The 27,266-nt window shown below is 40.3% G+C and overlaps 1 protein-coding gene across 1 annotated transcript; it reads right to left on the reverse strand.

Annotated features, from left to right (window-relative positions):
• Nucleotides 1–478: 478 nt before the first annotated feature.
• Nucleotides 479–26,494, reverse strand: arrb1 (arrestin, beta 1). Its single transcript, XM_088078411.1, has 16 exons — nt 26,207–26,494; nt 18,545–18,575; nt 17,852–17,912; nt 17,649–17,693; nt 15,995–16,191; nt 14,922–14,981; nt 14,360–14,427; nt 13,205–13,340; nt 12,108–12,192; nt 11,948–12,020; nt 11,560–11,697; nt 9,860–9,943; nt 8,786–8,809; nt 8,546–8,616; nt 4,376–4,424; nt 479–2,749 (listed from the first exon to the last, which is right to left on the reverse strand). Exons 1-16 carry the CDS (start codon nt 26,224–26,226, stop codon nt 2,644–2,646), a joined length of 1,248 nt encoding a protein of 415 aa, XP_087934537.1. The 5' UTR covers nt 26,227–26,494; the 3' UTR covers nt 479–2,643.
• Between the last annotated feature and the right edge of the window lie 772 nt (nt 26,495–27,266).

Genomic DNA, 27,266 nt, shown 5'->3' on the forward strand with positions numbered 1-27,266 from the left:
AGCTTTTCTTAAATTTTTACCTATTTTTAAATTTCCTATGTTGTTCTACCTACTCTCACCGCGCGGGGTCAGGTCGAGTTTTGAATAGGACTGAATACATAAATTCATAACTTCATACACTCATTCATACGCACGCTGATAAATCGGACGCTAACGTGCCGACCGTCACTGAATGAAACTACAGAAACAAAGGTCAGACCTGAAATCTAAAGACCCACGTTAGAGACCAGTCAGAGAAATGTTGGAAATTTATCACATGGTTTGTCCACCAGAGAGCACTGAAACGTCCCAAACGCCTCAGATTACGATTCTGTTAAATATTGATTTATGGTAAATCAGTTTAAATCCAGCATCGGCTGACGAATCGTTACCTTAAAATCCAGCGCCTGAGCTCCTGATCGTTCGGACCTCCAGCTGTTTCAGTGTCGTCCCATTCGCGTCAGAAACACCACAACGCCGACACACACACACACACGCACAGGCTGCCACAAACGTCCTTTTATTAAAGACGCACCGGAATATACAGGTTTCCTCCAGGCCCTGTCAAAATAAAAGCCAATCCAAATGACATTAGAGATAATAAACAGGGTTTGGGTGTCTTTTGATCTTTATCCTGTGATGTCATGGTTCACACACACACACACACACACACACACACACACGCACACACACAAACACACACACACACACATACACACACACACACACACACACACGCACACAAACAAACACACACACACACACATACACACACACACACACACAAACAAACACACATGCACACACACACACACACACAAACAAACACGCAGCACACACACAAACACACACACGCACGCACACACAAACACGCACACACACAAACACGCACACACACACACACACACGCACGCACACACACACACGCACACAGAGCACTAATAACAGCTGTACATCAGTTTACACAGTTTTACTTGAAAATTAAAAATGTGTTTTGTAATAAAAGTTGAGTTTTTCTGTCGAATCTCATCGAGTGTCCTGATGCGTCAGATGAATAATATTTTCAGTAAAGGACCATACTGGTGTTTTTCTTTTTTTTCTTTGTTTTATGCACTGTACCACTTCCTGTTTACATCACATCAGCTGATCATTTTCGGCGTCATCCATCAGTTTAAAATCAGTTTTGTTCCTTTGACATATTTCTGTGAAAGAGAGAAATTCACTCCTTCAGTTTTGTCAAAGTTCATTTATCATGATGTCGTGCTGCACGTGATGTGATTAAGGATTTTCCACCTGTTCAGTCGTATGATTGTTTTACTCTTTGAAACCCGAGCAAACGGAAACCCGAGCAAAATGGCTTGATTTCTTTCGAAAACATGAGGAGAAGGCGGTGGGCAATCGAAAAAGAAATGCTAGCTGCTGCACAGCAGTAACGGGTCGGGGTCAGGCGTTTTTAGCAGCAAGCAGCAGACGAACTGGAAGAAAACTCAGCATCAGAATGTGGATTCTGCATCACGAGGCTCCGCAGACACCGAGGACGAGCCAGGATCCCGGCGAGCTCCACGCTTAAAAAAAACAAAAACAAAAACAAGGAAATCCCTCGAGAAAAAAGTGCTGAACATAATTTCAAATATGTAATTCTGCTAACTTTAATATAGTCTTCTTTTCTTTTTCTCTTTTCTTGAGACATTTTCTCCGTAGGTTTATTTTTTAAATAATTTTCAAAGTCCTCTAATTTCTAACTTTGGGTCGTTTCTTCAGTTGCTCATCGCCTGATTAGCATGTTTTTAAAAGAAATCAAAACTATTTGCTCAAGTTTTAAGTCCAGGTTTCGAAGGGTTAAACATGTTTTTCCAAACAATCCTGAATGTGTCGAATGTTAAACTTCGTTTGAATAAAACATAATTAGAATAAGAGATCAAATGTGAGGACGTCTGACGGCAGATTCCTGCACGCGTTCAACTTTGTCGTCTCTTTTCTTTCTTTTGTTTGTTTGTTTGTTTGTTTGTTTGTTTGTTTGTTTTTAAATACTGATGGAGATTTTGGAAATCGATCAACATGAAAGCAAACACGTGTGTGCTCCTTAAACTCGGGCCGTCCTCTACAAAGGTTGATTATTCATGATATTAATAAATCATAGAAAGTAGTGATTCATGCAAACGAGGCCGCCGGTTCCTCTCCGCTGATTGGCGGCGCTCTCCGTCAGGACTTCTTCTTGTGTTTCGAGTTCTGCAGCTCCGTCAGCTGGCGTCCCCGCCGCGTGGTGAACTGTTGGCAGTGTTTATGAAGACCCTCTGATACGACACATCGAAACTAATCTCAACACAACGTGGATCCTGCTCGCTCCCTAACGGAAACACGTAGGACTAAGTGACATTAGAGGCATGCTACCAGTCGTCGTTACGACGACGCGGCCGCCGGTCCAAGTCTCCGGCCGGCCGGCGAAGGAGTGGAGAGCTGCTCCGTCTGAAAACACGACTGACGTCTAGGCTGCGGTATTCTAGCAGAGAGGACGAACATGAACGAGAACACGAACACGGCACCGCCAGGTGCTGAACCGGTGTCCAGACTGTGGTTTGACCTAAAGTGACCTCCGTCGGCTCCACAGTACAAACAGCAGCGAAACAACAACAGCGGCGGTGGCGGCGGTGACGCCCGCGGCCTTTATCTGTCGTCCAGTTTGGGCGAGTCCACCGGCTCTTCGTCCTCGTCGTCCTTCGCTCCGATCAGCCGCTGGCGGGCGAAGTCTTCAAAGATGATGTCATCATCACTGGGGGGGCAGGAAGACAGCGTGGAGGTTAATTAACAACAAAACAAAACTTATGAAACACACCGTGCCCCAAAAAACAAACACACCGTGCCCAAAAAACAAACACACCATGCCCAAAAAACAAACACACTGTGCCCCAAAAAACAAACACACCGTGCCCCTAAAACAAACACACCGTGCCCAAAAAACAAACACACCGTGCCCCAAAAAACAAACACACTGTGCTCCAAAAAACAAACACACCGTGCCCCTAAAACAAACACACCGTGCCCAAAAAACAAACACACCGTGCCCAAAAAACAAACACACCGTGCCCCTAAAACAAACACACCGTGCCCAAAAAACAAACACACCGTGCCCCAAAAAACAAACACACTGTGCCCCAAAAAACAAACACACCGTGCCCCTAAAACAAACACACCGTGCCCAAAAAACAAACACACCGTGCCCCAAAAAACAAACACACTGTGCTCCAAAAAACAAACACACCGTGCCCCTAAAACAAACACACCGTGCCCCAAAAAACAAACACACCGTGCCCCAAAAAACAAACACACTGTGCTCCAAAAAACAAACACACCGTGCCCCAAAAACAAACACCCCGTGCCCCTAAAACAAACACACCGTGCCCCAAAAAACAAACACACCGTGCCCCAAAAAACAAACACACCGTGCCCCTAAAACAAACACACTGTGCCCCAAAAAACAAACACACCGTGCCCCAAAAACAAACACACCGTGCCCCTAAAACAAACACACCGTGCCCCAAAAACAAACACACCGTGCCCCTAAAACAAACACACCGTGCCCCAAAAACAAACACACCGTGCCCCAAAAACAAACACACCGTGCCCCTAAAACAAACACACCGTGCCCCTACAGTGAGGTGCAGGTTCAGATGGTAGCAGAGAGGAAGAGTCATCACACAACATTATGTAGAAACGTCGTTTTTCAAAGAAGATTTGTTTATTTAATTAACTGAAAGTAATTTTATTTCAGAGCAGTTTGATTTAAGTTTTTATTTTCGGGGTATGTATTTTAATTATTCCACATTTATTTATCTCAAGGGACTTTAATTTCAAAAGACCACATTTATTTAATTATTTGTTTATTTATGTATTTATTTCTTTATTTGAGCCTAATTTTGTCTGATAACTCACATTCATTAATTCATATTTTTATTGGTGTATTTATTGATTTAAATGGATGTAAACGGTGTCTGATAATGTCCTGACGGTGACGACGCTCTTGTTCTGTGGTATTTTGTGGTTGTGTCAGTGTGAAATAAGGAGCTTTAAATGGGGGCTGCTTGTCTCGGAGGCTCTGCTGATGGCAGGACGGTCCCCAGTGGACAGTTTCCAGTGTACAGTTTCCAGTGGACAGTCTCCAGTGGACAGTCTCCGGTGGACGGCTCATTTCCTGCAGCAGCCATTAAGACGCATTAAGGCTGAGACTCCGGAGACACGAGTCCATTACAGTTAATGCTGCAGGAAAAATGCTCTCTGCTGTCAGAGGCATCGACCGCGCCGTAAAGCTCGGACAGCCAATCACATCAGGAGGAGGGACAGACAGGAGGACAGAGACAGGAGGACAGAGACAGGAGGACAGACAGAGAGGGCTGCTTACTTTGTGTCAAACTCGATGAGGTTTGTGTCGATCGGAGCTTCATCCGGAGCTGCAGAGACAAAGAGTCAAAGAGACAACCATCACCGAGACGTCCCCACACAAACAAGCTCGACATTTCAGCAAATCTTTTTCTTGTGCTGCTTTCACACATTTTTAACCCTTTAAACTTAAAATTTCTCCCAAAAAACACAGGTGAAAAGACAATGAGCAAAAAGTTATTATAATCTCTGGACTTCATATATTTTCTTTATCATTATATGTTGACAAAACTGTGCAGCTCTTTCCTTTATTGTATTATTTTAAAGTATCGCTGGATTAGATGGAGGCGTGAACACAAAGGCATGAGGCTGAATATTCATATTATTATTATGTTTATTGACTAAATATTAAAAAAAGGGTCGGACTTCTTAATTACTGAGAGAATTATTCTGCTGCGTTTTTTTGTTTCTTTTCTTTTATACTTAAAATTAAGTGTTTATGTTTCTTGACTTTTGCAGCTTTTTTTATTTTTCTCTCATGCATGCATGTTCGTAATCCAGTAACGTGGTTCAGATTTTATTTTAAATAAATTGGCCTTACATCGACGACACTGCTGCGTTTGGTTTTCCTCTTTGTTTCTGTGAAAACTGAGCAGCACACAGGAAGCTGATACTGATCAATCCTGCAGAGACATTTAATGCTTTTAAGATCCATGTGCTCTGCAACATGTGTGCACGTGGCGCCGGCCAAACGCCAACAACACGTCAGCACGTTAACCCTTTGAAACCTGGAGCAACATCATTTTCTGTGTGCCTTCTTTGAAACTTGAGCAAATTGGTTTGATTTTTTTTCACAAATGAGCAACTTACTGAGAAATGACAAGACATCTTCTCCTCTTTGCCCTTTGGGGTAAATTAAGTCAGAAGGTCCAAAACCCAGCACCTAATGATTATCTAGCACTGACAAAGTTGTGTGATGTTGTATGTTGTTTGTCATCGTAAGTAGTGATACTGAGATTGCTGAATCTCAGATGCTGAGATCGCTACTGGTTATTACTTTGGTTTAAAAAAAAAAAAAAGGGGGGGGGGGGGCTATGCGGCACTTCTTCTGCCAATAGACGGCAATACCTGTGACCAATCACACCTGAAGCACTTTTTGCACTTACTAAGGGTTTTTTCCTTAAGTCTAAATTCTTGCTTGTGTTGTACGTCGCTTTGGATAAAAGCGTCTGCTAAATGAAATTGTAGAATTGTAGACATTAGTAGATTTATAAAAAATGTTTTTAGAAGAAGGAAACATTTTGAGGGGAAAAAAGAAAAAACTAGGGGGAAAACTATATCTGTAATTATTATAATGAATTGGCCGGGTTATTTCTTGTTGTAGTTGTTTTGTGTTTTGGTTCTTTCTATTTTGTGTTTTTTGCACGTTTTTTTCTTCTTAATTTTCAGGGGTTTTTGTAACCTAAAATTTTTTTGGTCTTTTCTTCTTTTTGTTGTTTTCCTTGCTCCTGTGTTTCTAAAAGAAATCAAGCCACGTGAAACATATGAAATATGAAGAAATAAGTAAATTTATTTAAAAAAAATATTGTTGTTTATTTCATTTCCTTTTTTTATTGTGATTTTTGTTTGTTTGTTTCCTTAATTTCAGGTAATTTTCTTGTACTTTTTATTAATTTCTTGATCATTTTTGGCTCATTTCCTCCTCCATTGCTCATAGTCTTCCTCCTATGTTTTTGAAAGAAATAAATCCACTTTGCTCTGCTTTCAAAGGGTTAATGTCTGGAACATCAAATCTGAATGTTCAGCAAATGATGCATATAAAATGCTTCCTTCATCTCTGTCCGATGATGTTAGTGATAATCTTATAAGAGAGACTGAACTCATTTAGTCATATCAGGATTTATTGATGTAGACCATAATGCAGCCCTGTGGCTGGAGGAAAATGTTGGTACTGTATCTGAGTGGACTGTCATCAGGAGCTGGAGGGGACGGCGGATAAGACACAGCGAGCTGAGACACCTGCCGAGCTGCAGAACGCTGTTCAACACCAATTTACTATTAAACTAGGTTGTTTGGGGGGTCGGGAACTCATTTGGGCCCCAGAAGCATCCTAATATCCTAGAAATGCTCTGAAATCATATAAATCCTACAATCCAAGAAAATTCCTAAAATTCAAGAAACATCCTGAAATCCTAGAAATGACTTAAAACCTGGGAAATGTCCTTAAATTTGAGAAATGTCCTAAAACACTACAAATGTCCTAAGATCCTAGAAATAGCTTTAAATCATAGAAACTTCCTAACATCCCCAAAATGTCCTGAAATCGTAGAAATGGTCTAGAATCCTAGAAACCAAGTTGTTGGTTTGTTGTTGTTTGTTTGTAACATTGACAACAAATTAGTTGTTTTTTACAGAGACATTGCCGTGCTTCCTGCAACTTTTCATCCACCTAATTTTTTTTGGTGACCTGCTGACCTTTTTTCTACCGAGACATGCCAAGATTTTGACCTTTTTCTATCTTTTCTGTATTATAATCAGATTTTTTTTGTGCCTAAACATAACTACGTGTCCGGGGTTTGAAGAAACATGCCATAATAATGTTTTTACTATGAATAAAACTACAAAAACTAAAATAAATAGTTGAAGTGAAATTATGTGATGGTTATGAGACAGAAGTTTACGGTCACTCTGTAACTAAGCATCATCTGCTGCCATTAGTGCACTACGGAGAACCTCAAGGCTCTGTCCTCGGTCCTCTCCAGTTCCATATTTACATGTCTACTCTGGGCAGATCAACTTTCAATCGTAAAAAGTCTTCATTGTTATGGCGACGACCCTCGACTCTATGCATTTATAAAACAGACTGAATCCTTTAAATAACTGTCTGAAGGACATCAAGTGCAGCATGTCAAATAATCCTCTCCAACTTACTGAAGTCAAATCTGAAATATTAGACACCTCTATATATCTATATTCAATGATATATTTCCTGTCTTTAATCAGCCTCCAATGGATTCAAACATCAGATCATTTCTGTATTTCTCTGGATTGAAGAAAGATATTCATGCTTTTATTTTCTCTCGAATCAATTACTGTAATTTACTCTTGAATAATAAAGCACGCTCAAACCTTCAGATCGCACAGCTGCAGCAAGACTGTAAACAGAGATAAGTTAAGATACTCCTGACAGGGCCCCGGTGGCCCCCAACCATTTTCTAACTGACAATAAAAATAAAGTGATGGACTCTGTGAATATCCTTGAAACTTTCTAAAATCATAGGAATGTCCAAAAATGCTTTAGGTCCCCACTTCCTCTCTGGAAGAGTCTCACTGTTAAAATCTGTCTGCAGCCTCACTGACGTCTTTAAAATCGCACCGAAAACTCATTTTTATAAATAGTTTCCTGTAGTTCCCTGACACATTTTGTAACACTGTTTTGAAAGGTGCGTTACAAAAATGTATTTTCATTATCGTTGTCGTTGTCGTCGTTGTTGTTGTTGTCGTTAACGTTGTTGTTGTCGTTGTTGTTGTTGTTGTTGTTGTCATTGTTGTCATTGTTGTCGTCGTTGTCGTTGTCGTCGTTGTTGTTGTTGTCGTTAACGTTGTTGTTGTTGTCGTTGTTGTCGTTGTTGTTGTTGTTGTCATTGTTGTCATTGTTGTCGTTGTTGTCGTTGTTGTCATTGTCGTCGTTAACGTTGTTGTTGTTGTCATCGTCGTTAACGTTGTTGTTGTCATTGTCGTCGTTAACGTTGTCGTCGTTGTTGTCGTCGTTACTGTGTCGTCGTTAACGTTGTTGTCGTTGTTGTCGTCGTTAACGCTGTTGATGTCGTCGTTGTTGTCGTCGTTAACGTTGTTGTTGTTGTCGTTGTTAACGTTGTCATTGTCGTCATTAACGTCGTTGTTGTCATCGTTGTCGTCGTTAACGTTGTTGTTGTCGTTGTTGTCGTCGTTAACGCTGTTGATGTCGTCGTTGTTGTCGTCGTTAACGTTGTTGTTGTTGTCGTCGTTAACGTTGTTGTTGTCGTCGTTAACGTTGTTGTTGTCGTTGTCATTGTCGTCGTTAACGTCGTTGTTGTTGTCGTTGTTGTCATCGTTGTCGTCGTTAACGTTGTTGTTGTTGTTGTTGTCGTCGTTGTCGTCGTTGTCATCGTTGTTGTGATAGCCTGCAGGGAAATGAGCAAACAGGACTCACCGTCTCTGTAGATGGATTCTTCTAAGGGCTTCGGGTGCATTAACGTGAACGGCAGCTCAACGGAGACGTCACTGAAAAGAAAATCACGCGATGTAAAACAGGTCATAAAAACACGACGGCTTTATTAAAGACGTTTATCTGTGCGAGTCTGTGAGACGTTCAGGTGACCTTTGTAAATCTCAGAGTGCTTTGTATCAGTGTGCTCATCGATGATCTCAGTGACAGAACGTGAAAGATTACCTCGCCGCCAGATCTCCCAGGAGCCTGAAATCAATAAACATTTAACAGCTTCAGCTTCAGAGCAGCAGAACAGCGTTTCTACTTATTTCTATTGATGTTTGTTAACTGTCAGGGCGCCACAGAGCTGTTAAAGGCCAGCGGTTTGATTTCAAGTCTCCTCTGTTCATCCTTTAAACACTGTCTGCCGTACCCTGCATGATATTTATTATGCTAAAGATCATCACAGACTCACGTCCAAACAACCAAAATCCCTGCAGAGGAGAACTGAGGAAACACCAGACCGTTTCCTCATTTTTACATTTCAACACTTTGTGTCCACTGGGATGAAAAACAAACCGAAAATCACGGACTAACACATGAAGTTACAAAGTGACATACAAAATCCCAAATTAACATTAAAAAATAATGACGTAATGTATAAAGTTGCAAACTAATGTACAAAATCAATAATTAACATTGAAAATCACAGACTAACGTAAGTCACAAACTAATATACAAAATCTCTAATTAACATAAAAAATTATGAAGTATAAAATGTAAAAATGCATAAAATCACTAATTAATGTTAAAATCATGAACTAATCTGTAAAGTATTACTCACAAAGTATTAATTAACTAATTAACATGAAAATGATGAACTATCGCATAAAGTTGCCAAGGAACGTATAAAATCACGAGTTAAGAATGAAATCATGAGCTAACGTACGTGGTTACAAAGTAACATACAAAGTCACAGGCTAATGTGGACAATAATGGACTAACTTATAGTCACAAGGTAACTATGAAAGTCAAAGGTTAACGTAGAAAATCATGGACTACCGTATAAAATCACAAGGTAGACGAGTACAAAGCTATGGACTAACTTATAAAGTCACAAAGTAACGTACAAAGTCGCAGGGTGACATAAACAAAATAATGGACTCAAAAAAAAAGTCATGAACTTGTACAGGTTAAATCATAATGTTCAAAGTCACAGACCAACATATAAAGTCCGAAAGTCCAAACAAACAGAAACATTAAAGCTCGTCTCGGCTGATAATATGCGATAATTAATAAAACACGAAGTGCACTGACCCGCCTCGAGACACGACCAGCTTCACTTTGACTTTGTACGACACGATGATGCCGAGAATCTCCTTATTGGCTCCTTCTCGTAACCTGATCAAGACAGAAAACATTCAGTGCGACCGATCAGCAGCCAGAAACTTCCTCCAATGTCCCACAGGTATGAAATGTCATCACTTCATCATTTTATCCTCTTAGACGTTTGTGTGAAAATTTGTTTTAATTAGTGCATGAATTATTGAGTTATTGCCAAAAACATGTTTTGTGAGGTCACTGTGACCTTTGACCTCTTAAATCTATTCATTTTAATCTAAACCGAACATTTGTGCCAAACTCAAGAGAAATTTCATCAAGGCCTTCTTGAGATATCACGTTCACAAGACTGCGATGGATGCAAGAACACAGTGACCTTTCACCACCAAACCCGAACCAGATCATCCATGACTTAAGGTGAATGTTTGTGCCAAATTTAGAAACAAAAAAAGGGGTTCTTAAAATATCGCGTTCACAATGATCTGTTCTGTCAACACAACATATATTACACATCTGTCCATCCTGTTGAGGGATCCCTCCTCAGTTGCTCTTCCTGAGGTCTATCAGTTCAGTGTTGATTCCAAGTGGACATTTGTGCCAAACTTCTCATAATTTCTGAAAATATTATGTTAAGGAAAATGCATGGGACAGGAACATAGTTTCTTTAACCTTTGACCACCAAAATCCGATCAGTTCATTCCTGAGTCCAAGAGGACGTTTGTGCCAAATTTGAAGTAATTTACCCAAGGTGGTAAGGTGAGATACTGCGTTCACAAAAACAAGGCAGACTAGATTACAGTGACCTTTGACCACCAACATGAACCAGATCATCCATGACTCAAAGTGAACATTTGTGCCAAATTTGAAGAAATTCCCTCAAGTCGTTCTTGAGATATCACATTCAGGAGAATGAGACAGATGCAAGGACACGGTGACGTTGACCTTTGACCACCAAAATCCTATCAGATCATCATTGTGTCCAAGTGGATGGTTGTGCCAAAGTTGAAAAAATATTCTAAAGATGTTCCAAAGATATTTTCTTTAGGAAATTTAATCAGACAGGGACATGACATTTCTTGAAGGTGGTCTTGAGACATCACATTCACAGGATCACAGTGACCTTTGTTTTTGACCTATGACCACCAAAATCTGATCAGTTTATTGTTCAGTCCAAATGGACATTTGTGCTAAATGTGAAAAAAAAACAACATAATGTCTCCGAATGAGGGTTTCCTCCTTCCTGCAGGCCTAAGAGCCGTTTCCAAAGCAAACCCAACACCTACTTTTTTAATTTGGCACATAATCAAACTTTACCTATTTATTCATTTAGTTACTGACTATATTTCCATACATTTTAGTCTGTTTTACTTGATACTGCATAATTGTATTATTTTTATTACTTCGTTTAGCTTTTATCTAATATTTAGAATATCTTATGTATTTATTGTTTTTATCTTTTTTATCTGTAAGTTTTATCCTTAAATCCTCACTATCCTAATTTATGGCAGCGTTTCCTCATTTCCTGGTTTTAAGGAGTGTTCTTATTTTAGTGCTTTATTTCATTGCAAAGTCCACATGCTGTTTGTGTGAAGCACTTTGTGTTTGAGTTTTTGATTGCTTGATTGATTGCTTGATTGATTGATTGATTGATTGATTGATTGAATGATTGGACTCACAGCGTGCTGGAGGCCAGGTTGGTGTCCTCGTGCTTCAGTTTTCCGTCCAGAGCGAGGCCGCGTTTCTCTCGGTTGTTGGCCAGAAACGGCGTGAGGGTGAAAACTTTGCAGAAAGTCGAGCTGGGAGCGACGACATCACTGCAGACAGAAAAACGTGAAAAAAAATAATGAACGCCGAAATCAACGTTATTTACTGTAAAACTGTTCAAACCGAGGTACAAATTCACGTCATTTTCCTCGTGCGTGGAGTTTAAATTGATGGTTAAAAAAGAAGAAGAAATGAAGAAGAAAAAAAAGGAAATGTGAACGTCTATCGTGACAAAAGCCGGTGATCCCAAAGAAAAGCCGCCTGCTGAACTTTAGTCAAAGAAAAGGGGGATGAACTGACTCGGACTCCTCGGTGGCCACGGGACATTTGTACTGCGCCGTGTTGAACAGGCAGATGTCTGCGTACTGTCGGACTGTGGAGACACAAAGCCATCGATCAGTGACACAAACCGATCGACAACCGATGATCGGACAGCGGGAGGACAGGCGCGCTCACGTACCTGAGATCTTCATCTTCTTCACCGTCTTGTTGGTGTTGTTGGTGACGTGGACGTTGACGCTGATCGGCTCTCCGTGGTAATAAATCTGAGAGAGAAACTCATTGATGAATTTCACTTTATCACAGAGCTCAAACCTCATTTTCTTTGTTCTTTGTCGTCTTGGTTTCTCTACAGCAGAGACACTCGACTGTCTTTGCTTTGGGGACACAGGGCCAGGGGCCAGTCACAACGGCCGAGGCATGTTTGTAGGATTTTAGGACATTTGTAGGATTTTAGGACATGTTTGTAGGATTTTAGGACATTTCTCGGGTTTCAGATATTGAGACATGATGACCGTCATTGTGTTTCTGCAGCTTGTCGATGATTTTTTTGTCGTTTTTTATTTGCGCTCTGACTGACTCTGTTCTGTAAAATCTCTCCTCCTCTGATGCAGCCTGACGGCGTGGAGCCGGAGAGTCGTGTGAGCGCGCTGCAAACCAGAAAACACGATTAATGATCGTATCGGATGTCTCGTATTGATTCCTGAATCATTTTAATATGATCTAGTAGCACTCAGTGCGCGTGCAGTTCTCACACTCTGCCGTTATTAACCCTCTGTGGTGCTGAGGCTCGAATGAGCTGCACGGATACAGCGAGCCCCGAACCAGCAGTCTGTGAGGGTCATTTTAGGAGCTGCAACCCACCTGCCAACTTTACTGAACTGTGGGTTTTTTTACTGCATGAATACTTTTAGTGTAGAGCAGCAGTGATTCTTAACCTGGCCCCTGATAGGGCCCCTGGTGGCCCCCAACCATTTTCTAATTCACAGTAAAAATAAAGTGATTGTCTCTGTGAATAGTTTTTGTCCTTTTAGTGTCCATAAGGTGTCAGAGACATAAAACAGCATCAACATAGAGCCAGAGGAGGATCCCCCACACCCCCGACAGAGGACACAGCTGAGACACTGATGTCCTAAAATCACAGAAATGTCCTAAAATAAAATCAAATGCAATAAATTCCCAGGAAAGTCTTATCCAAATAATCCTTGAAATTTCATTAAATCGTGGAAATGTCATAAAAATTGTAGAAACGTCCTAAAATCGTTGCGTGATTGTTACCTCTTTGTCCAGAGAGGCCTCCAGGTGCAGAGGTTTGTCCGACATCAGGAACTGTCTGGTGGTTTCTGCCGTCGGTTGAGGGCCCGGTTTCTCCGGAGCGTACTGAACCTTCCGGATCACCAGACGCACCGAATTCCTGCAACGACAACAATAACAATAACAATAACAACAACAACAAGAACAATAACAACAGCAACAAGAACAATAACAACAACAACAAGAACAATAACAACAACAACAACAACAATAACAATAACAACAACAATAACAATAACAACAATAACAATAACAATAACAACAACAACAACAACAATAACAACAACAATAACAATAACAACAACAAGAACAATAACAACAACAACAACAATAACAATAACAACAACAATAACAATAACAATAACAACAACAACAACAACAATAACAACAACAATAACAATAACAACAACAAGAACAATAACAACAACAACAAGAACAAGAACAATAAAAACAACAACAATAACAATAATAACAACAATAACAATAACAACAACAAGAACAATAACAACAACAATAACAATAATAACAATAACAACAAGAAGAACAATAACAACAATAGCAATAATAACAACAATAAACAAGAGTAACAAAACAAACAAACAAGAGTAAACAAGAGACACAGAATCAGAGATTAGTGGATGTAAAAGACTATTTTTAAAAAGGTGAAGGAAAAATGTCCAGTGTCCAATTATATATTCAAAATCATTTAAAGCATTTTTTACAGCTCATTTCTCACTTGATTTTTTTTCTTGCTAACGTTTGTCTCATCTCGTCTTTTGTAGCTTATATTATCTTCTGTCCGTGTTTTTCTGTTAAATTAAGACCGTTGGTCCAGGGCTCAAAGGGTTAAAGAAACAATTTTATTGTATTTTCCATCTTTGCTGAGCAACAGGAATTAAAGGCCCGTCCCACACAGACGCCCGTCCCACAGAGACACCTGTCCTACAGAGACATGTTTAGATTAAGTCTGATTCTCATTATTGGACTTTATTCTCTGTCTCTCTGCCTGTCTCTGTCTCTTTGTCTGTCTCTATTTCTCTCTGTCTCTGTCTGTCTCTCTCTGTCTCTGTCACTTTCATCCATAATTCGTCTCTTTCTTCCATCTTGTCTCACTTTTACCTTTTGTGGATTTTTTCTTCCACGTTTTCGGCGCAGAAAGCTTTCACTTCAAAGTCGACCCCGCAGGCCTGAAGACATGACGGCAAAAAGAAAAGAAACGATCATTTCGGTCATCAGTTTTTCAGGTAAGAAGAGCGAATTTAGGAGGTACGGAAGACGATTAGAGCCAGACGGGAGAAGGAAGTTTTTCGTTTTTTCATCATACACGTCGAGAATAAAGTCGAAATGTCGAGATTTAGGGTGAAATGTCAGAATAAAAGTTGGAAAAATATTGACAGATTCGAAGTTTGGGCATCATTAACTCATGAAGTTCGAATCTGTCGATATCTTTCCAACTCTGCGTCACGTGCGTTTGTAAGTCTCAGATGATCTAATTCCAACTTTATTCTCAAAATTTTATTTAAACTTCACTCTTGAAATTTCGCCTTTTTTTCTGAACATTTTGACTTTTTTCTCGACAGGCACGATGAAAAAATAAAATCTTCCTCTTCTCAGAAGCATCTCTCCCGCTTGGCCCTGCTCCTCCTCCGTAGCGAGGAGCTGCAGCGGCGACGTGCCGGACCTTCCCGGTGTCCTCGGGGCCCGGCTGCAGGGTGACGGAGCACGGCAGGTTCAGAGGAATCTGAAAACACAAAGAAAAAAGAAAGTTTGAAAGCTTTCTGCTGCTTCCTTCAGATTCACAACTGGGGACTGTCGAAAGTTCACAGTCTCATTTATGAGTCACAACACTTCTGCAATAATTAAACTTTATAACTAAAAAAACATCACATATTTGTTTCTGTCAATCTGATCAGTCAAGTCCACAACTTTCCTGATCCCCTTATTTTCCAAAAATGTCCCATATCCTCAGGTTTGGGACATTTGTGGGAAATGAGGATTTTAATTTTCCATAAATGCTCAGAATTTTCCCTAAATGTTAATAATTAAAATGAAATTTTGTGATTTTTAACAATATTCTCAAGTCTCAACAGCTTCAAAAATGTCCTTACTTTTCAAAAATGTCCCTGTTTTACAAAATGTCCTCATTTTTTTCAAAAATGTCCACAACTTTCATCTGTCCCCAGGTTCCAAAAATGTTCTTACTTTGGAAAATGTTTTAATTTTCCTGATTTAGAAGAAATTTTGTAATTTTCAAAAATGTCCCAAATTTTCACTGTAAGTTTCTCCACTTTTCAAAATAGCCAGAACTCTAAAAATGTCCTTTCTTTTTCCAAAATGTCCTTTCTTTTTCAAAGATGATGTCCTGATGAAACAGCTCAGATTTATTCAATCAAACCCCAAACTGATGAACCTGGACCTGGACCTGACCTGAAACTGGACCTGAACCTGAACCTTGAACTGGACCTGAACCTGGACCTGGACATGGACCTGGACATGAACCTGGACCTGGACCTGGACCTGGACCTGAACCTGAACCTGAACCTGGATCTGGACATGAACCTGAACCTGGACCTGGACCTGGACGTAAACCTAAACCTGGACCTGGACCTGGATCTGGACCTAAACCTGAACCTGAACCTGGACCTGGACCTTAGCCTGGACCTGAACCTGACAGAACGGATTCGGGGCAGCATTACAGCTGCTGGAGGATGACGTGTGATTGGATGGTTTTGGACGCTCGGCGTGTCTCCGTACCTCAAAGGTGAACGGGTGAGCGTGCTCTCCCAGTTTTTTGATCAGGCGCTCCTGAAGACGAGTCAGACTCTTCTTCTCTTCGGGCAGTGGAGGAAACGCCTGGACGTTCGCCACAAACAGGTCTTTGCGAAACGTCAACCCGAGAACGTCCAGGTCCTCGCGGCCGTAACGGAAGGCACAGGTCAGAGTCACGAACACTGATGGGGACAAAAAGACAGAAGAGCAATTTTAAAGACCAAACACGCTCTGAGACGACCATCGATACTCCTCATCGGCTCTTTTTCGTCACTTTATAACAGCTTTTTTGAATAAATGTTATTCAAAAAATGATAAATTCAGAAGAGGATTAGAGCTGAATTAATAAATATTAACTAAGCGCTAAGGAGGAACTTCCAACTTTAAACGGCCATTTTATTTTCTTAAAATTTTTTTGTCAACTTTAAAAAAAATATTTGGGCTATACTTGAAGGAAAATGTTGGTAACTTTCTTTTCTTTCTTTCTTTTCTTTTAAACACATTTTGTTGGTGATTGTATGTTTTCTGAAAGGTTTGGCGGATGCTTTTTATTGTCTAGTTTATTTCATCACGTTTGAGAAATGACTGAACCAGAGCTCGATCGCTTTCCTCCTGCAGCTCTGCTCGTTCACCTGCAGAAAGGCGTCCGAGGTTCAACGTCCCGACGATTTCTTCACAGTAACGTTTGAACTGGTTGTAATTACGGAGGCAGATAGATGTGGGTGTCGTCGGCGTAACGGATGCAGTTTTAGGTTTATTTGCACAAAAATTACAACCGAAATACAAAATCAAAAGAGGACAAAGATGTGCAGGTGAGATTCAGAAACCTCAACTTACGGCCAAATGTGGCCCCCGACAGGCTGCAGAGAGCCATCCCAGATCCAACGTTCCTAAAACGTTATTTTACAGTTACAGTGAACTTGTTGTAATTATAACAGTGTGGAGGGAATTTTCTGCAATTAAAAACGTACGCATGGTGAGTATTTTAAAGGCTGACTCCAGTATTTTAAGATTCAATATATACTTAAAATAGTGGAGTCAGCCTTTAAAATATATACTTAAATCAACATATACAATATATCAGTATATACTTGAATCAAGCCAAAAGTGAAATATATAGTGGTATACGGTTGAAGCATCTGTAATTTAAATATTTAAAAAAAATAAAACAAAAAATGATAAATTAAATACAAATAAAAAATTTGATAAATAATAAAATAAAGTAAAATTAGAAATAAAAAAAACAAAAAATTCAAATAAAATAATAAATATTTTTAATTAATAATAAAAACAGTTTGAGAGAGAATCGCAGGAATCATGTTTTCAGGTTGTTCTCGTGAATATCTCAATAACGTCATGAGGCAAGTTCTTCAAATTTAGCACAAATATCCACTTGGACTCAAGGATGAGCTCATTAGATCGTGGTGGTCAAAGGTCAAAGGTCATGGTCCCTGTGACCTCATCTGCCTCACTCTTGTGAATACAGTATTTCAAGAACAACTTCAATTCTTCAAATTTGGCATAAAAGACACGCAGTTTAATATTTGATAAGTGTCTGAGAATGAAGTGTCTTCTGTATATAAAGTAGAAATATTGAACCAGCGGCTCCATAAACAGGCTGCAGGCTCAGATGTCTCACCTTTCCTCTCCTTCAGGTACTCTGGGTCGATCAGGACGACGCCGTCTGAGGGAAGAAAAGTCAAAAAGTCAAACAGGCAGCGAGAGGACGGACGATTTCTACCGTCCAAACCACAATCTGACAGATGAAACAGATAGCAGAGGGACACCTCAGGAACTATTTTCTGACTGTCTGATGAGCAACAAAGTAAAAACTGATCTCACCGACAGGCTCCACCAGGTCCACATGGTCCACAAAGTCCCTCTTCCCCAGATAGACGGTGAGCTGAGGGACAAACACAGCAGCTCCATCAGCCAATCACAATCAAGTGTCCACACCAAACAGCCAATCACAATCAAGTGTCTTAAAAATCTAAAGATTTTAAAAATCTCCCTTAAGTCCAAGATATGTCCTAATATCTGTGAAATTTCCTAAAATCCCAGAAACATTCTAAAATTGCCCCCAAAAAACTTCCTTAAGTCTGAGAAATGTCCTAAAATTCAAGAGATAAAATCCTAAGAAAAGTCCTGAAATCCTGAAAAGACTTTCTAAAGTCCTCGAAAGATGCTTAAATCCTGAGAAATGTCCTAAAATCTGAGAAATGTCCCAACATTCTAGACATGTCCTATAATACAAAAAATGTCTTAAAATCCAAGAAATTTCCCAAAATATCCAAAATCCTTAATAACATACTTAAATCCTGACAAACGTCCTAAAATCCAAGAATCATAAAATCCAAGAAATGTCCTAAAATTGTAGAAATTTCCCAAAATCCTAGAAACACATGCATACATGGTCTGCTGGAGTGGCCCCTGGCCTCCTGTCATTTTGTCAAAGTGGCCCCCAGCTAAAGCAGGTTGAGTGTCCCTGCTGTTTGTCTATGTGGATGTTCAAGGACATGTTGGACGAGGACTCACCTTTCCGTTGGGACTGGCTTTCTTAAAAACTCTGAAAACAGAAAGAGAAAGAGAAAAGCAGGTCAGTAAAACAGAGCTTTTATCTCAATTTCATTTTTATTCATATTTACCGTGTTTTACCGTTTCATCATTAAAAAGTAATGTTTGCTAATGGTCCCTTATTAACTTATAATTTGTTGTTTTTCTCAGACAGCTTCAGGAAGCCTTAAGAGGCATCACTTTTTAGAGATGTTAGAATAAAAAAATGTTTTAAATTCTGAATTAAATTCCGTGTTTTTCCCATTATGTTCTGAAAATGTCTGAGAAAAATTCTTTGAAAAAATAAAAATGTTCCATTCTTTCCAAAAAGTTTAAAGTTTTAAAAAAAATAAATAAAATTTGTTTTGTAATGTCATTTTAAATTTGTTTTTTTTTTTTTTTAAATGTCCAATTTTGGTTGACAAATGTCCAAATATTCCACAACTGTGATCATTTTACAAAATGGCTTCAACTGTAAATTTGTCCAAACCTTTTTCACAATTTCCAAAAAATGTCCCATGTCCTCAGATTTGGAAAAAACAGAGAAAGGTTTTTATTTTCCATAAATGTTCATAATTTAAAATACATTTTGTAATTTTTTCAAATATTCTCAAATTCCAAAACATCCCTACAAACAAACGTGACCTTTCTTTCGTGTTTGACCTAAAACATTTGCACTGAAAAACACCTCACTGTTTTTTAATTTAAACTTTCCAAAACTTCTCCCTGATATTTCCCAAAATGTCCTCAAGCTGAAAAAAGTCTTTGCTTCCAAAACTGTGATTTTGCAAAATGTTGCCAATTTTCACATTAAGTTACTTGTTTGGGTTTTTTTTATATCCACAGTTGGTGGATATAAAAACGAAGCAGTCCTCGGGGACGTGAACACTGTGGGATCAGCTTCTCTGCGGAGGAAGTGCTTCCTGTCAGCGCCCCCACCCACCCTTAATGTTGTCATAAATTAGCCGCTGTGGCTCCATTAGTGTTCAGCTTCCTCCTGAATGGACCTTCATCAATCTGCAGCATCAGGACGCCGTTTTACCAGAAACTGCCGGGGCCCCCGGGAGCTCGCTCAGCACGCGATTACCTGCTCGCCATCGTCTCCAAGATCAGTCCAATTAGAGTTCAACACAGAGCCGCTTTTCACCCCCACACACATCATCACAACATCATCGACCGAGTGAGCGCCAAACCACGGCCACTGTGACACTCAGTCACTCTCAGATGTTCATCGATCAATACATCTATCAATACATCTATCAATGCATCTATCAGTGCATCAATGCATCTATCAATGCATCTATCAATGAATCTATCAATGCATCAATACATTATTCAATACATCTATCAATGCATCTATCAATGCATCACTGCATCTATCAATGCATCTATCAATGAATCTATCAATGCATCTATCAATGCATCAATACATCTATCAATACATCTATCAATGCATCTATCAGTGCATCAATGCATCTATCAATACATCTATCAATGCATCTATCAATGCATCAATGCATCTATCAATGCATCTATCAATGAATCTATCAATGAATCTATCAATGCATCTATCAGTGCATCAATGCATCTATCAATACATCTATCAATGCATCTATCAATGCATCACTGCATCTATCAATGCATCTATCAATGAATCTATCAATGCATCTATCAATGCATCAATACATCTATCAATACATCTATCAATACATCTATCAATGCATCTATCAGTGCATCAATACATCTATCAATGCATCTATCAATGAATCTATCAATGAATCTATCAATGCATCTATCAATGCATCAATACATCTATCAATACATCTATCAATACATCTATCAATGCATCTATCAGTGCATCAATGCATCTATCAATGCATCTATCGATGAATCTATCAAAACATCTATCAATGCATCTATCAATACATCTATTGATCTGCACGTTTTTCTCAGTAAAGTGAATCTTTGGGTTTCTGCAGACGTCACTGATGCTTTTATAGAGGAAAACAATGAATCTATTAACCCTTTCAAACCTGCAGACGTCACTTTTCTTTCATATTTAACCCTTTGAGCACAGCACGGTAAGAAACTTTCCACTAATGTTTTCTTTGAAAGACATGAAGCCAGTTTTTCAGGATGTGAGTCTCTTTTTCAGTCAGCTGAAAGTTAGTTTTGTACCTGGCACTTTGTTGTAGTGATAAAGTTTTCTTTGCCTGTTTTTTTATCATGTTTATTGTAAACATGTTGTTGTTCTAAAACTTTGTTCTTGTCCTGCAGATGTTTTGTCAGAAATGAAAGTCAAGTAACTGAAAGCTTCGCTGCTGGACACTCGGAGCGTTCAGCACGGAGAAGAGCAGAAGAAGAAGAAAAAGGACGCGACTAAAGAGTCGCTCCGATAAAAACCGCAGAAAAACAAGAAATACGATTTAAAACCGACATGAGACAGACTGACTTCCTGTCACTTTGTATTTCAACATCAACACGCAGCTTCCAATCAGGTTTCAGAGATTCTTAACGAGGTTCTTAACGAGAAATCAATTAACGGCATCAAGGAGCGGACGGCTCCTCCAGCGTGTCTCCCGCTATCACTGGATCAGGTGTCTGCTGTGAAGCTTCTGATCGATCAGGACACTGACAGAGCGATCAATACCTGAGGAGCTCGCTGCCTGAGGACTCTCCCGACACCCAGAGCCACGCCATGACATCACCACAACACGACATCATCACAACACGCCATCATCACAACACGCCATCATCACAACACGACATCATCACAACACGCCATCATCACAACACGACATCATCACAACACGCCATCATCACAACACGCCATCATCACAACACGACATCATCACAACACGACATCATCACAACACGCCATCATCACAACACGACATCATCACAACACGCCATCATCACAACACGACATCATCACAACACGCCATCATCACAACACGACATCATCACAACACGACATCATCACAACACGCCATCATCACAACACGACATCATCACAACACGCCATCATCACAACACGACATCATCACATCACACCATCATCACAACACGCCATCATCACAACACGACATCATCACAACACGCCATCATCACAACACGACATCATCACAACACGACATCATCACAACACGCCATCATCACAACACGACATCATCACATCACACCATCATCACATCACACCATCATCACAACACGACATCATACCATCACAACACATCATCACAACACGACATGACATCATCACAACACGCCATGACATCATAACAACACGACATCATAACAACACGCCATGACATCATAACAACACGACATCATAACAACACGCCATCATCACAACATGACATCATCACAACATGACATCATCACAACACGACATCACAACACGCCATGACATCATCACAACACGACATCATCACACCATCATCACAACACGCCATGACATCATCACAACACGACATGACATCATCACAACACGACATGACATCATCACAACATGACATCATCACAACACGCCATGACATCATCACAACACGACATCATCACAACACGACATCATAACGACACGACATCATCACAACATGACATCATCACAACATGACATCATCACAGCACAACAACTAACGATAAAACTTTAAATGGCTGTAATTTGTTTGCTTTTGTTTCCACTGAATTTTAAGGGAAGATTTTGTTTTGGTTATTTTCTTTAATAATTTTTAATGATATTCAAAGAAAAAATCTTGGGGATTTTTAATTTTAAATTTTGGTTTTTTTGGGGTTTTTTTAAAAAACTTTTTGGGAGATTTTTAAGAAAACTAGCCATCTTTACGAATCACCAAAAATGAATCCTTTTTATAAGACAGAAACTGTAAAAGCAGAACTTATTGTTGGATTTTCAAATTCCCTATGGTCCTTGAACACATCGTGTGTTATTATACAGGTTTGTGAAACAAAATTCCAGGACTTTTCCAAGACTTTTAGATCATATTTAATTTTCCAAAAATGTTCCAGCTCTGGAAATTGCTTTTAGCAAAATCCATGACTTCTCCAGGTTTTTTTGACTGAAGGAACTCCGTCTAAAGATCTACGGCGTCCGTTTTCTGTCAAAGAGACGATTTTTTTGTAGAAATTAAACGAGGCAGAAAAGTGTGTGTGTCTGTGTGTGGTTTGTTTGTGAGGTTTGTGTGTGTGTGTGTGTGTGTGTGTGTGTGTGTGTGTGTGTGTGTGTGTGTGTGTGTGTGTGTGTGTGTGTGTGCGTGTGTGTGAGGTTTGTGTGTGTGTGTGTGTAAGTATGTGTGTGAGGTTTGTGTGTGTGTGTGTGTAGTTTGTGTGTGTGTGTGTGCGCGCATGGTTTGCTATGAGTCAGGATGTGAGTGTGAGCTGCTCTGTATGTCAGACTGATCACACTCAGCTCATTAAGATTCTCCTGACGACACACACTCGCATCATCCAGCCTGCAAACGCAAACACACACACACACACACGCACACAGACACACACACACACACACACACACACACACACACACACACACACACACACACACACACACACACACACACACACACAGACACACACAGACACACACACACACACACACACACACACACACACACACACACACACACACACACACACACACACACACACACACACACACACACACACACACACACACACACACAGACACACACACAGACACACACAGACACACACACAGACACACACACAGACACACACACACACACACACACACACACACACACACACACACACACACACACACAGACACACACACACAGATGAGAGGAGCACAACGACCTCGCTGAGCAGACTGAGATATCCGGGCTGGAGGTCTCCGGCTGACCCCGCTCGCTGAATGACCCGCGTGACTGATGAAACTTTTTTTTGACATCCTGCCAAAAAAATGATTTCCTTCATGTCACGATGAGTCGAAGCCGCCGGTCGGGCCGGACGGTTTGGCGGCGCTGCGTTGTGTTTACAGGCGTTACTTTCTCTTTATTTGGTTACTTCATACGTAGGTTTTCCTACTTTATCGTCCTCTTCGTTCTGTGAACATCGATGTGCAGACGTGTGATCGTGAGTTTGTGGGTGTTTGTATGTTTCGTGAATCAGAGCGTCGGTTTAAATGAAGAACGAAGCAGCTTTCATTAAAATATTGAAAACATTTTCTTCGTGTGAAGTGTGTGGCCGTTTGGTTTCTCCTCGTCTGTGAACGTTACTGTTTTTTGTGTCGATCATCATTTCTCTATTTTCTTTTTCACGTTTGAAATAAATCAAATGAAAATAAAATGAATTATCACGTCGAGCCGCTGGACTGTGATTATCTCCTGAGAGCGAATGGCGGCCACGATGATGCGCAGGACGACGGCCCCGCCTCTCGCCTGCTCTTCCCATGATGCACCTCAAACACACGATGAAGACAGCAGAGTGGTGCAGGAAGCTGTGAGCTGTGTTTGGCTTCAGGTGATGACATCACCACAGGCTGAGACATTTTAGTGTCAGCGAAAGTCGCGTTTCAGACAAAAAGACGGCGCTCGATTAGACACACATCTGTGTCTGCAACAGAAAGACGGAAACACGACTGAAACTGACGTAAAGAAAACAGAGAAAACAGAGAAACCGGACCCTTTCACTGCAAATACCAGAATGCACTGCTCCGCAGGCGGACGACAGGAAACAATGGCGTTCCAGTTCAACAGTAAGTTTTTATGACAAATGGGAAGAAAGCACCAAGAAACCTTTTTGGCCCAAAAAAGCTCGGTGTCAGCAAAAACACAAAACTGTAGAAACACCTGAGAAAAGCTGTCGTATGTTGACAGGATTTTCTTCAGTTCAGCGTCAACAAAATCCGAAAACTAAAAACTAACAATACAAAACACACCGAACGGAAACAAAAAGTTCCCGTTTATCGCAAAAACGTTTTTAGGCTCCGTGAAGCTTCATTACAGGCGATTCAAAAAAGACAGATTTCACAGAACTGCAATGGAAACTTATTTTGGCTTTCATAGCTCATATGATGTGAAACAGCCGGTAACTTTATGGACGCAAACCACCATTAAACGCAAAGAAGAAGAAAAAAGTCACGACATTCTCCGAAACGTGACTCTGAGTGTGAGGACGGAGGAAGAGACCCAGGTCTTCTTCACACGGAGAAATTAATATTAGATCGGCTTTATCGAGCGGCTGCGACAGAAATAATCCGGCTGATGTTTTGGTTATCCGTTGCCATGGTTACTGGGATGTTATCACCAGAGGAGAATTCGCAGAACATCGTTCAGCAGAACGTTAAAAAAATGCAGCGAGTTTCTATAGTTAAATATGAGCAACGTTCATCTGAGTCCTACGATCGTGATGTAATGGGCGCGCGCTGTATGGAAAAAAAGAGATTATGTGATGATGATACAAAGTGTGACGAACTTATAACAAAGAATCTGGATTTAAAAAATGTTCATGAATCCGAGATGAAATCAAACTTCTTTTTGTTTTTTAGCCACTAAATTTGAACAGTTCGTCTGAGGGTCGCTGACGGCCGGCGCGTCGTCTGACTGCATGAAAATGGTGAGACGTGTGAAAAGTGCACGTGCAGAGTGAGACAGCGTCGCCTGTTTGCGCAAAATGTTTTTTTATTGCGATAAAAAACAATAATCCAGGGACACTCAAACCGCTTTAACTGGGGGCCACTTTGGCAAAATGACCGGAGGCCAGGGGCCAGTCGCAGCGGCGCCAAACATGTTTCTGGGTTTTCAGGACATTTTTTGTGTTTTAATGCATTTCTGGGATTTCAGGATGTTTGTTGGATATTAGCACTTTCTTCAAGTCAATTTCCTGTTTTGTTAAAATCTTTTTTTATGTGTGAATTTTTTTTAAAACGTTTTTTAAATAATGCTGATTTTGAGTAATTTTTTTTGTTAAGTTGCTTGTTGCGTTCTCCCAATGGTTTTGAAATAAATCAACCCAATTTGCTCAAATTTTAAAGGGTTAAATTTTAGGAAACAGACCAGAAACAAACAAACCAAAAAAAACCCAACAGTTTTTGCACCTTTCTGCTTCCGTAAACTCAGTTCAGGGACGCTGAACTCAACGGGAACCCAGCTTGCATTTTTCTCGCCATTTTTAAACTTCAGTACAAAAATTCAACACGCCTTTAAAGATGTGACTGTCACAGTAAAGCTGCTCGTCACTTTTGCTGATGGACAATCAGTAATCTGATTACTCTCCTGGAGAGTAACCGATTACATGTCTCTGTCTCCGTCTGAGCGAATAAAAAAGAATAACCTTTAAAAAGAGAGCAGCATCACACGGACGTCACAGAGCTTCTGACAGAGCGTTATGTAATGTTACAACAACACACACACACACACACTCACACACTCACTCTCACACACACACACACGCTCACACACACTCACGCTCACACACACACACGCTCACACACACTCACCCTCACACACACACATGCTCACACACACACACACGCTCACACACACTCACTCTCACACACACACACACACACACACACACACACACACACACACACACACACACACACAGTGTGTCTAAAGGTCCTCTGACAGCAGCACGACGTGAAGCAGCATTAAATCTTACCTGGTTCCTTTATCTCCCATCCTGACGACACCGACGAGCCGACAGCAGCCGGACGGAGAGATGATGATGATGGAGGAGGAGGAGGAGGAGGAGGAGGAGGAGGAGGAGGAGGGAGGAGGGATGCCGTCACCGTGGAAACAGAGGGGAGGATGTCTCTCTCTCTCTCAGGGAGTCGTCATGCCGTCAGATTCTCCTCAGCGAGAGGAAAAACCTCCATCTGAGCTGAAAACAGACCACTGAATCCACAGCTCTGCTCCTCCTCTTTAACTCCCCCCTCCCTCCCTCCCTCCCTCTGCTTCACCTCCTCTCTCTCCTTTCCCTCTCTCTCTCTCTCTCTCTCCTTATTAGCAGTAAAATGTGTTAAAACATAAAAACAGCCGGAGGACGGATTTTATTTTTGTCGCTGACATTAACATCAGCTGGACTCTGACCTCCCTCCGTCCCTCCGTCCCTCCGTCCCTCCGTCCCTCTGTCCTTCAATAACAGAAACACTGAAAGCAGATGTCGGCTCTGAACTTTGGTTTTGCAGAAGTCAAACTGCGTCACAGAGAGACACACACAGCTTCTGTACGGAGTCTCAGACGTGCCAATTTAGTGAATAATTAAAGATGTTTTATTCAGGGACAATCAGCTGAATATTTATTATATATTATTTATTTATAATATTTATAATATTATTATTATTATGATAATATGATCCGACCCCGGATAAGCGGAAGAAAATGGATGGATGGATGGATATTATTATGACTCCCTTATCATCATCTATGTATATATACTTATTTATATATATATATATTTACTGTATGTATCATTAGTGCATATAAATATAATAATATAATAACAATTATTAATATTATTATTACCATTTTTTGTATTTATTTTACTGGCAAATTTTAAAAGAAAACATTCCTTAATAGTTAAAAGTGATTATTTACTTTTACTTTTATTTCTTATTTCGCACAAAAAAGATTGGTAAGGTCTATTCGGGGGTACTAGAGAGGAGGGTCCGACGGATAGTCGAACCCCGGATTCAGGAGGAGCAATGCGGTTTTCGACC

The sequence above is a fragment of the Plectropomus leopardus genome, chromosome 6 (genome assembly GCF_026936395.1).
Source record: "Plectropomus leopardus strain MGB_pleo_1.0 chromosome 6, ASM2693639v1, whole genome shotgun sequence".
Lineage (NCBI taxonomy): Eukaryota > Metazoa > Chordata > Actinopteri > Perciformes > Serranidae > Plectropomus > Plectropomus leopardus.